Here is a 12604-nt window from a genome sequence, read left to right on the forward strand (position 1 = left end):
CCTATAAAAATTGTGTTCCCAGTTCATCTTTAAAGCAAGTTTATGAGAGGATGCGCCAGGTGTTTGTTTCTACCTGTTGCTTTAAAAAAAGTTATACAAATTCAAAGTGATTTTCTTTAATTGAAGAGTTGTTAAATGACTTTTGTTAATGTAGATTTCTAAGATGTCAGGTTAGGAAAATGCATAGTTCTTGCCCAATTCTGCCCTCTGTTGCTCTGTTTTTTTTTTTTTCCTACCTTCTTCCCATTTCCATGCTCTCTGAAAATGTGACTCCAAATTATACCTGTGGACTGAGTGAAGCCTGTGAGGTTGACTTGGATGCTGTCAATAAAACAAATAGTGAAGACTGTAGGAGTGTAGCTATTCTAAGACAAGCATTGGTTTAAACTGCAGGTTCATACTTGAAAACTTACTTTAAAAAAAATGTATGGAGAGCCGTGTAAGTTGTGTTTTTTTTGGTTGATTTTTTGAGGGATTTCTATGATTTAGTCTGCAGTTACAGGGTTTGTTGTTGTGTGAGGAAATTACTTGATAAAGTTGTAGTTTGTGGGTTATTAACTTTAAAAAATAATTTAAAAAAAAAAAAGGGGCTGGGAAACCAGGTAGCTGAAACCAGCATCTTGACTGTTTTAGTTGTACAGAAAAAAGGAATCCTTTTTGGTCATGAAACTGCCTAAGTGCCATTTTGCCAAAATAGGTATGATGGCTGAGAGAAGATGCATGCTTGTAGTCATAATTTCTGGAGAATTCATCTATTCTTGGTGCTCTTGTCCCAGATCAGCTTACAGCTTTAGATATGGAGTTCAGTCTCTGCGGAGCTTTCCCCAAGAAAGAATACAGAAAGACTGTCAGGACATCTGTTTTCTTCCTTTATATTTAGTTTTTATCTCTTTTTCTTTTCTTGTTCTAATTCTGTAACCTGGAAGCAATAAACAAAAAGACGAAGCAAATCCAATTTTTATGTTGGAGGCTTTTTCCTAACTGACAGCAGAGATGAAATGTGAGTAAATGGGTAAAGGTGGGCTGTGATAAGCAACTGCCTTCCCAGAGTTGATGTTTCTAAGAAATGGACTGTCTGTGGCATGGCTGCATGCTGATAGCATGGTGTCAGAGAATTTGCTTGGGTTTAATGGGGATAACCTAGAGTCTGTTCCCGTGGGTGAAATACCTTTTCCAAATATGCAATGTTTTAGCATTATGATTTAGAAAAACAGTATGGAGAAATCATTTTGGCATTTCAATTTGGATTTTAAAGACTGAACTAGAATTACCACTTCTTATCTGTGCTATGCCTGTCTGAAGAGTTTAATAAAAAAAAAAAAAAAAAGGCCCCCTCTCCTTGTCTGTCTCATTACCTGGAGGAAGAGCCCACTGAAACAATGAATAATTACTTAAAAACCAAGCAAGTGTTGTCATCTTTCTGCAAGCATGTTCTTTGTGTTTCCAGAACAAAGATCTGGATTCCCAACTCTGTTTAAAAACAAAACAAAACAAACAAAAAAAAAAAACAACTTGTGCTGCTTTGCTAAAGGTACGGTTCTAGCTCGAGTCTGTGTCAGGTTGTCTCATCGCTGTCCCCGTGTTTCCCCCACCCAGTGCTTTGTTTCAGTGTTTTGTATTCTATAAATAAAACGCGGGTATACTTTTTTAAAACCATTTCCTTTAGAATATTTCTGGGTTAGAGTAGTCTGTCTTGATGAAGTCTGTACATGAATCAACCTCTTTGTAACCTATGTTGCAGTAAGAATTTTAGGAATTTCCTTTATTAGGGCCCATTAGTATACTGCAACGACTGAGTGAGCTGCATTGATTTCTAGGTGAAGCTGCCTGAAATTGCCTGAACTTTACAGCATGTGCCAACTTTCCGTACACTGCTCCTTTTCAGTACGCAAAACTTAAATATCCTGCAGTCTGTCTCTTACTGGTGAATGTTATCCCACATTTAATACTTACAATATTCTTTGTGGAGAAGCAGCTATTTCACTCTGAAACTGTTTTTCAGGTTAGTTGACTGCCGCTAATGGCATGGTGAAATGTGTTGAAGAGCAGCTGCGAGGGTGTCTGACGGCGAGGGGACTGCTCTAGAAGCTGGGCTTGCAACATCATGGGCCAGTGTGTCACAAAGTGTAAGAATCCTTCGTCTACCCTTGGCAGCAAAAATGGGGAAAGGGAATCTGGCAGCAAGTCGCACAGTAAGAGAAGCGCAGTCCACAAAGACGACCACGCTTCAGCTTGTGGGAAGTCTTCAGGAGATATACTCGTGAACGGGACAAAGAAAGCGGACACTGCTGTCGAGTCTAGCCAGCCTTCAACGTTTCCTGGGGATACAAAGAAAGACTCTGTCTCCAGTGCGGAAGAATCTTCACTCCAAAGGATTGGAGAGTTATTTAGGAGATACAAGGATGAACGGGAGGATGCCATACTGGAAGAAGGAATGGAACGATTTTGCAATGACCTCTGCGTTGATCCCACTGAATTTAAAGTGCTAGTTTTGGCTTGGAAATTCCAGGCTGCTACCATGTGCAAATTTACAAGGTTAGTTCTTGTAGAACTTGTAATTATTTTCATATGTTAAAGTATATCCTGTCATCTGTATGTCAGAGACAGCCTCATTAACTTCACTTGGTTATTTTTTCTAACACTTGCATGTTGATCAAAGTAATTCCTGCTGCTGCAGAAGAAAGCTTTGTGTTGTCCTCTTCTTTACCCCTCACAGTGGGTTTCAGAGCTGAAAATGTTTTTGGACATTATGCTGCTAATGACGGACAACGTAGTGGCATTCTGAATGGATGTTAGTTTATTCTTGACTTACAAAACCAGTTTTTCTGTATCCGCCGTGGTCTTAATGATAAGATTGGACACTGAAAATCATTTTTGCTTTAAAATAATGTGAGATTCCTTAGTAATTGCTACTAACTCTGTTATCATTATGTGAAGAATGTAAAGCAGACTCCTTGCTAAGAATCGTTCTTGCCCAACCAGTATTACATGTAATGTCTTCTTCCAAGGTTCATTTTCCTAAAGCACAGAGAAATGTTTCTGTGGTGGCTGGCAAGTGACTGGCATTTGAAGTGCTGTCTGTCTTTCTGGAAAAGGTTGTCTGTCAGTCAGCAGGCTCATAGCATCAAGAATGCTATAGGAAGTTACAGAACAGCTAAAACTTAGCAGCAATCCCCTGCACCCCCCTCCAACACGACTACCCATCAGTCAATCCAGAGTGGTTTGAGTAGTAACTATTTTTATTCAGCCATAACTTTCAAAGTTACTTTGGTGGTCTGAGCCTTAAACCGAGCCTCTGTGTCTGAACACAGCTTCCCTGAGTCTGCAGAGGTGGTGTGGGTGTGTGCCACATAGACGAGTTACTCTGGGATGCCAACGGGGATTTGCTAGGGGCTGAAGGAGCAGGTACCTGCTAACGTGGTAAAGGAATTGCAAGTGATGTCTATGATTTTGCACAGCAGCATGGTTTTTATTGGTATTTTGATTTTCTTGGAGAGATGGCAATGCCAGTGGTGAGAGGGTACTTTTTTTCAGTGGCCTGCTCCATGATACTGGTGCAGGTTGAGTTCTATCACAGAAGGCAAGGCAGTCCCGTGATCTCCTGAGCTCTGTGCTCTCCTGCCTTCCCTCCAGCCCGTCCTGCATCAGAATCCATGGTGTCAGTTAATATAGCTGGTTACTGTACTGCAACACCTGACCATGAGCATTGGATAAATCTGTTAGCCACCTGCCCTCATGGCCAGATTGTCGGGGGCTTCCTGAAGCACTGCTTTTGAAGCAGTTTGTATGTTGCCCTGTAGCCTGTGTTATGTGGTGCTGTGCTCTCTCAGCAGGTGCCTCCACTGACCGTCGCAGTTGGCACCCCCTTTATTTTGCAGCACAGAAGAGCAACCAAACACTGAAGGAAAGCCACCCCGAACTACTTTCCCTTGCGAACAGCTCATCCAGAGTGTGGCACGTAGGCATAGGCGGTATCACATCGAGCTGCTTTGTATGTAGTGCTACAGGGAGCAAATGGTGTTCTCCAATGTGTTCAGCATTTTTTCTGTGGTAGATTTTATTTCTGTTTGTGGGTTTGTCTGTTTTTTGTGAAAGGCACTGGGTATGGTAGTGTGGAGCAGTCAGAAAGCTGAGTTTTTCAGATGCTAGTAGCGGCCCAGCTAGGGCAGTGTGCACGTTGTGAATGTGTTCCGAGCCAGCAGAGGCTTTTTGGAAACGTCTCCTTCCCGTAGGTGTTGTTACCAAGCGCTTTGTGCCACCTTGCTGGCAGCCACCGTGTGTGTTGAGGTAACTCTTTCCCTGTGGCGTATCTGAGCGGAGATGGGAGGCACTCAGCACATGAGAGGTGTTCACACTAATTTCTCTTCTCTTGCTTAATAGGAAGGAGTTTTTTGAAGGCTGCAAAGCAATAAATGCGGACAGCATTGATGGCATTTGTGCAAGGTTCCCCAGCCTCTTAAATGAAGCCAAGCAGGAAGATAAATTTAAGGATCTCTACCGTTTCACCTTTCAGTTTGGCCTGGACTCTGAGGAAGGACAGAGGTCGCTACATCGGGAAATAGCCATTGCCCTTTGGAAATTAGTCTTCACCCAAAACAAACCCCCCATTTTGGACCAGTGGTTACACTTCCTAGTCGAGAACCCCTCAGGAATCAAGGGAATCTCCCGGGACACGTGGAACATGTTTTTAAATTTTACTCAGGTGATTGGACCAGATCTTAGCAACTACAGTGAAGACGAGGCGTGGCCGAGTCTCTTTGATACCTTTGTGGAGTGGGAAATGGAGCGAAGGAAAAAGGAAGAGGAAACCAAATGTATTGCATCTTCAGACACAGAGGGTCTGTGTACAGAAGAACAGACTTACAGCATTTAAGCAGTGGTGACAAAAGCAACCTGTTGCCCTTCATGAAATGTAAACTCTGGATGTTTCTGGAGATTACCAAGGCTCCAGATCTTTTCTACTTTACACCTTTTTCTGCCTTGTATTTGAAAGGGCTCTAAAATGCTGTATCATGTTTTAGGCACTTTCTTAATTTTGGTTATTCCTTTTACTCTTGCCCTGAAATATTTGACTCTGGCTACAAGTTAAGCATTTTTGGTTTCTTATAAGACTTCAGATTAGTATAAGTAAGTCTGATATTTCTTGCACAATGTAGATCTTTTTAGTTAGGTTAAATTAACATTGCTAAATTATACAGTGCCAGATTAAGTTTTTCATACTACATCTGTCAGGGCAGGTTTGTACTGTGTGTAGTGCTGTTTACATTGTTGAAATTTTAGGCTGTAATAATTTTAAGGTTTTATACCAAGACAAATAGCAGTGTTAACTGTTAACTATAAATGCATTAATCCCCTGGTAATAAGGCTCTTAAAAAAAAAAAAAAATTCCAACATAAGCAACAGCTTTTTGTAATATGGCTAATTCCCACTTCAAGCTAACTCTCAGCGATTGAGTCCAGATCATTCCTTTTTTCTCAGAGTTTCAAACTAAATGTTGGGATTGTTTTATAAAATTACTGTACCTGTCAGTCAACTGAGTGGTAGATGATGATTTGTATCTAAATCTCTTATACAACACATAATAAAAGAGCAGTACTACCTCAGTTTTATTGAAAGTGGACTTCTTGATGGAATTCCATTTTCTCTGGAAGTTGTATTTTTGTGGTTACACGAGAATATTTTTACTTGACTAAAAGAACCAAAGGTTCTGCTTCTTAAGTTTGTTAAACATTGACAGAAGCAACACACAAGCCCTAAGTCTTCAAGGAAAACTGTGGTATAATTCTGCTTTAATTTGTTTGATTTATACCTAAAGTATTATCTTACTTGTCTGGCAAGCACAGTACTTCTATGTAAGGAACTATCTTTTGCATTAATATTGATGAACCGATTTTTTTAAACCTATGTTTAATTGCTAAATCGCAGTTAATACTCCACACTTGCTGGAGCAACAATATCGGCATCTGATGACAAAGTGAATTCTTAATGTGTTCTTGATGACAACAGTGTAGATGAGTCATTTTTAGACTGATTTGATAATATTTGGATAGGAGTCAATTTATTATTTTACAATACTTGTATTGGGACTATTTGCCTGTTGAAACTGTTGTGACTTAAAGGGAGTTTTATTAACACTGGTTGAAATTTTTTTTGGTTATTGATGCTACCTTTTTTAATTTTAGTATGTCAACTTTTTTACACGTTTTGGTAAAAGAGATGATTGCCAAGGCTTTCTGTTAAGCTAAGTATCAAATTCATTAAGCCAATACACTTACATTTTACACCCTTTCTTTTCAGAGCTGTATTTCAGGATCATAAAATGGCTTCAGTTAAAAAAAAAAAAAACAAAAGCAAACAAAAAAACCCATAGCATCTAACGGCTTTTGTAAAGGTTTTAAAGCTAAAGGAAAACACAATTTTAAGTGGTGAGCATGTCCTTGGATCCCAGATAGCATGCATCCTCCAGAGGGGTCAGCAGAGAGGAGAATCTCCTGAAGCCTGACGCTGGCTCTGCTGGTGCACGGCCTGTGCAGTAGCGTGGGTCTGAGGTCATAGATGAGTAACAAACCACGGCTGTCTAAAACTGCGTAAAAACAAACCCGCAAGCTGCAGACAGCATCTCTTTCACCTAGTAAGAGGAGAACTTGGTCCATGCTGCTTTTGGAAGCTCTTTCTGGGGGACGTGTTAAGCTGTGGAAAACAAAGCTAGCTCTAGGTGAGTGTTCCTTGGCAAGAGGGAAGCCAAGTTTATTGTAGGCGAATATGCCCGAAGCTTTGTCCCTGCTACTATCATCTTCCAAGCTACCCTGGCACAAGCACTATTTGGCAGCAAAATCTTTGGCAAAACAGGCTGTAGCACTTGTGCTGGTATAATTGAATTTATGGTGAGACTTCTGCTGGTGCTGTTATTTAATTAAAAAAAGAAAAAAATAATCTCCAACAGAGGCTGCTTTGTTAGCAAAAGTTCCAGATGGAGACCTGATTTGACAGTAAATGACTGTATTAAGTTTGAGACTACTCATTCATTCAGCTATTAAATGCTTTGTTCATCACTTCATCTTTTTCCTAAAGGGAATTTTAAACCATTCAGTGTGTGACAACTAACTGTTCAAATGGATACCCGGTGCATGTGGCAGCGGCTGCTACTGAGCTGTCTTTGAACTGCAGCAGCTCTGAAGGATCAGGGCTTGAGACCTTTAAGGCAGGCGTTTGTCTGGTCTGAATGTGGATTGCAGCAAGGAAATGAACTGATAGCATGGCAAGGTTTAGCCATTTTAGTGCAGCAAACATAATGCAGTTTCTTTTTCAGGACAGTGGTGGTGAATATACAGAAGGGAAAGTTTCCTTTCCCCTTGAAGGAAGAATGTTCGGCTCTCAGCAGCTCCTGCCCCGTGCTTTCAGTCCGAGAGGAAAGCCTTGCTCCTGTGCTGCTCTTCCAGCCCAGCAGGAGCAACTCCAGCCTGTTGGGTAAAATACGTGCAAAAATATCCAAAATATCTACCTGGTAAAGAACCATTTATTTTCAGTCTAACCTCATTATTTACAGTACAGTTACAGAACACAATCCAGGCCTGTGTCTGTTTTAAACTCCTGAGCCAGGAGCTACAGTTCAGGTGCAGCTCTGCCATGGTAGCGAAAGTGAAAGGGCACCGGGCCCACGCTGTGTTGCCTGGTCTGTCTGTGGTCCTGAACTACAGCAGGCTGTGCTCTTCGGTGCTGGGGCAGTGCTGTGTTGTATGTGCTTCTGGGATGTCTTCAGCTATATTGGAGCCTCTGAAAATTGCTTGCTTAATGGTTAAGCTGTGAATATCTGTGGAACAGGCCAAATGCATTCTCTCTCCCTTCTCACATAGTTTAAGTCTGTAATGTGTAGGTCACAGGACTGCAGTGAGCAGTGATGCTGAAGTCCTTGAAACCGTTGGAGCTATTTAATTTTTTTTTATTAGAATATGCGTTGGAAAACTTGATGCATATAGTGAATCTGCTGCAACTTGGGATAAATAACTAGGTAATTATATAGATAGCTTTAGTAATATACTGGAAAACCGGTCTGATGTCCACACTGCGGCATTTTATTGCCTTCCCTTACATGCAAAGAAATGCAACTCCTGTGAACTGTACTCCCTAGTAGAACACTGACCACTTGCACAGTGTTACAGTTTGCAATACCTTTAAATTTGGCTCCCAGGTTAACTGGAGGCTCAGCTGTGCCAATTCTTTGTGGGGGTGTTTTTCAGAGGTCAAGGACTATTTATTGATTCATGTGAAGATTTGAAAGATTCCACCCATAGTTGGCCATGAAACGTGACTGAGTAAATTAATTGACACTGAACGTTAATTGTGAGTTTACTTGCTGCTGGTGCTATTCTATATGGAGAATTATAGCTTTTTAATACTGTGCAATTGTAATGAAAGAACCACAGGAAAAATAAATGAAGGTGTGGCAGAGAATCAGGTAGCTTAAGCCTGTGGCAGTTCGGTCCACCCCGTGACAAGTGCTGACTCCCTGAGGCTGGCACAGCAGCTCTGCTCGTGAATCAGCCTCTGAACCACGGCAGCTTTTCAGCCAAGCACGTGTAAGCGCATGAAAGGCGTTTCCCCTGCTCTGCTGAAGAGACGTGACTTTGGGGTTGGTGAATAGCAGCTGCCCCTCTTCTGGAGCGGCAGCACTGCTATCGGGGTGTCCGGGCTGCTGCAGGCAGTGGTGGCCGTGCCTGGGTGAGTGCTGCCTGACTCTCTGCGTGTCCGCCAGAGCCTGAAGAACCTGTGGGTCCCAGGACAGGTACTGCCTGTTGTCACCTGCGTCCCGAGGCAGGGCTATGCACTGACTGGCGACCTTGGTGTTTTCATGATGCTGTCAGCATGAGTATCTTCCTTACACTTCTAAGCCTTGTTTAAAAAAAAACAAAACAGCAAAGTTAAACACCGCGTAGTTAATGGCCACCTCAGTCTGCCGTAATTTGTTGGCTGAGGTTACATCATTCCCATTCATTGGAAAATAATAGTCATTGTGAATTTCTGGGTCTGGCAGCCTTGTGTTCTGCAGCATGATCCCCTTTTTTTTTTTTTTTTTGAATCCTTGATAAATCGAGTGCCCAAATCTCGAAATGTGTGCATGTGAATTTAGCCTTTCATATTGAAAAGGAAGATGCTTAACCTGAAACTCAAAATTCTTCAGGGTAGTATTTCAGTATAGAGCAGAACATAAATATTGAGTCAGTTTTATTTTTTTCAAATGCATACGTAGTAAGAGCTAAGTGTCTGCCTAAATTTTGTGTGCAAACCAAAACACCAGTGTTAAAATTTTCTCTCTGGACTATTGAAGATTGAATATTGGTTTTGTGATTGTCAGCTGAAGTGACATATGTGAGATTATAACTCGGAAGGCTGTAACTGCTTCACCATGAAGTATGTAGGTATCTCTACCTCTTGTTCTTAGACTTGAACAGTTTAAGGTTACCATCCTTTTCTCCCAGGATTTTATGCCTGGGTAAGTAAGATTTTTTTTAAATTGACCCAAGTTAAGTATTATCTATATGCCATATTTCTTGGTATACTGCTTTTAACCTGCATGCACTCTCCCCTTTGAAAGGGAGCAAAGTCAAGTTGCAAACAAGTGTCAGTCCTCCGGGTGCTAGTTTTGGAGTGCAGTAGAGTGACTGGAGCTACACCACGTGTGGCTCAGGGGCTTTCATGTTCCTGCTCAGGCTGCCTACACTGACAATACATTGAAAGTGGAGCAGCTGCTCCCCAGGAGGGAGCCATGTCGCTTTTTCATTTGCCACTGAAAAACTTCAGAAACTCACCTGATGCTCTGCTGTAAGCGTATTTTTCTTTTGGTGAAAAATACAATGGCTTGTTCCATGTTGTGCTGTACTGGTAACAGCCAAAAAAGTGGGGGGCTGCAAAAGTGTAAGGGCAACACACATGTTCCCCCCCCCCCCCCCCCATCCCCCCCGAGGGCAGCATCTTCCTCATGATATGCTTAGAGCAGAGCTGGAGAGTTCACAAGTGCATTGGAGATGCTGGGCTGGTTCCAGTGCTGTTTGCTCATTAATGCAGTTAGGTGGTGTCTCTTCCCTGCCACACAGCTGCGCCCCTTGCTTTCCTCCCTGGAGGAGCCTACAGCACAACTGCTGTTATACAAAGTGAAATGGCTGGTCTGCAGCAAGTGCTGCCACAAGCTGCTGCTTCCAGTCCGAGGGCTGTGCTGCAGGGGGACTGCTTGCACTATGTGTACAGGCCCACGTTTCAGGAGCCTGGGGGACTGGAGTTGATAGGTAAAAGGAGCATGAACGTGCCGCTAACAGCTTGCCTTAAATCACTGATATTACAGTGGGCCCTCATTACTATTGCAATCCTCAGTCTTTCTGTAGTTAGGTTTCTAAATGTAACAGGTTCTGGAGGTCGTACAATTTTTCTATTTTTAAAAAGCTCCCATCTTTGCGAAATTGCACTCTTCAGATGAGCCCTTTCTGGACAGCACGTCATTTTACACACAGACAAAATACCTTAGTCTCCCATCGTCGTGCTGTAACCCCCCCCCCCTCCCTCACACCCGTAAATTATATTTGGCCTGAAGGTTGCCTGCTGTCGAAGCAGTGTGTTTACTTGAATGTTGCCGTTTTATGCAGTTACAGCTGCTGGCTCTTGCTCTTCTCTGGGCCCATGTGGCACCTCCGTGCAGTGGCAGTGGAGTTGGAGGCTGGCTGCTGGTTTTATACTCCCCCATGTAGTAAATGTTAGAGGACTTTGCATAATAGTGTTTAATATTTTGAAGCGGTGACTTTTTAGTCACATTAAACATAGTTATCTTAAAAATATTCCTTCTTTCTTATTTGCAAGTTTGAAATAGTCTTTTGAAGAGGAAATGGGCTGGCAGGATTAGCTGGACGGCCTCATGCTGTTACTTGCTGAGTGTCTTGGGTTCCAGGAGAAGTGGCTGCAGTGTGCAGGGTTAGGGCCTAACCCAGGGCTCCCAGGGCTCCGGGGGCTGTACTGGCTGGTCCTGAGGGCATGAAGCAACCGCAAGTCATTAGCAGGCTGCAGGGAGGCGACGGTCAGCGTGGGTGAGCTGATGCAGCTGGATTTCTTGGAGTACTTGCTTGTGGATCTCAGCCCCAATGTAGTCCTGTCACCCCTTACGGCAGGTATGCATTTTGATGGTATATTTGTTCCCAGAGAAGTAACTAACCATGGAAACAGTGAAAGCGCACCTTTGTGCAGCTTTCATTGACCTGCATGTGACTACAACTAGCTGACCAATCCCTCGGTTCCTCAGTAAACCCTCAAGGGTACATAGGATCAAATCTACTGTTCTCCATGTCAGGAGTGATTTTGCCTTTTCGGACTCGCCAGTAGATACCGTGTGTGATCCGATTCTGTCACTCTGGGAAATGATGAATGTATTGCTTGTCATGGAGCAAACCATGCTTCCTCTTTTAGACAGCACGCTCCCAAGTGCTGTGTAAATGTAATGCTTGAAAATGGCTGGAGTAAATTCTGTTTCATGTAGGACCTTATTATAAAGGGATGTGGCCAAATTTGAAAAAACAAGCTAGAGACAAAGTGGGAGAAGTTCAAGATGATGCATCTATACTGAGTCCCATTTGCTTTGTTCTTTTACAGTTACTTTTTGTGTATCAAATTTTGCTCACCATTATTGTCTGGAACAGAATGGAAACAGCATCTTACAGAATGTGCAATCTAAGGCACAATGCAAATAGGTTGTAATAAGAAGGTTTTCACTTGATAGCAATCCTGAGTGCAATGTTCTTGTTGTGTCCCTTTTGAAAGAAAAGCATTAAGTGCAGTCTGAGATTTTTCTTTACTTAAAAGCAAAGCATTGGTTTGTCCATTACTGACTTCTTGTGGAGTTTGTGCCAGATGTATATTAAATATTTTGGTGCTTTTTCTAATCCAGGCTGCCATTCATTTACCTGTGAGATTATTGTATGTCTGTATATTTAAATGACCAAGCCCTTAAAGGAAAAAAAAAACAAAAAAACACCACCACCAAAACCCAACAACCTTTAGTCACCATGTATCCTTACTACTGCAGCTTTGTAACGTTCCAGAGCTTCTGGGTTTCCTGTATTCCAGTAAAGTCTGAGGGAGGGTGGGGAGCAGCTAGAGAAACCTAATCCACTGGAAAGGGACCTTGCACATTGTTCTGTGCATTACTGAACAAATGAGTAACTTTGTGGTGTTTACATAATGACACTTTGGTGTTCACTTTTTTGTGCTGAAGCTTTGTACAAAAATGTCTTATTTAACGCTGAAGTCCTTTTTACATTTTCAATTAAAAGGGGAAAAAAATAATTATTTTCTCATGACTGTAAATAGGACTCTTACTAGTTTTATTTGTAATCCACAGTTTCTCAAACAGGAATCTTGGATGCTTACTAGGCCTTCTCAGGCCTTGCTGGGATGTGACCACATCATTCTTAAGTGCATGGACTGAAACCTAGCTGCTTTTGCTGGTGTCATTCAATGCTGCAGTGCATGTGTCTACAAGCAGCTGCTGGATGTGAACAACTGTAACAGGAGTGTGTTCTTACAGAGGGATGAGTGTGGAAGTAGGTCAGTCTGCCATTCACCCCAG

General features: G+C 42.2%; 1 protein-coding gene across 16 annotated transcripts in view; it reads left to right on the forward strand.

The window, feature by feature from the left end:
* Positions 1–6286, forward strand: part of DCUN1D3 (defective in cullin neddylation 1 domain containing 3) — a 19653-nt gene extending 13367 nt beyond the window's left edge. For 15 of the 16 annotated variants that reach the window (XM_035548650.2, XM_050713761.1, XM_035548644.2 and 12 more), the window contains 2 exons: positions 2003–2535; positions 4381–6286. In XM_035548650.2, the coding sequence (XP_035404543.1) occupies positions 2105–2535; positions 4381–4873 (924 nt within the window). In that variant the 5' untranslated portion in view covers positions 2003–2104 and the 3' untranslated portion in view covers positions 4874–6286. Of the gene's footprint in view, positions 1–1447; positions 1532–2002; positions 2536–4380 lie in introns of those variants that run through there. The other variant, XM_050713762.1, reaches the window with a different exon arrangement.
* Positions 6287–12604: the final 6318 nt, after the last annotated feature.

The sequence above is a fragment of the Cygnus atratus genome, chromosome 15, assembly GCF_013377495.2.
Source record: "Cygnus atratus isolate AKBS03 ecotype Queensland, Australia chromosome 15, CAtr_DNAZoo_HiC_assembly, whole genome shotgun sequence".
Taxonomy (NCBI): Eukaryota; Metazoa; Chordata; class Aves; order Anseriformes; family Anatidae; genus Cygnus; species Cygnus atratus.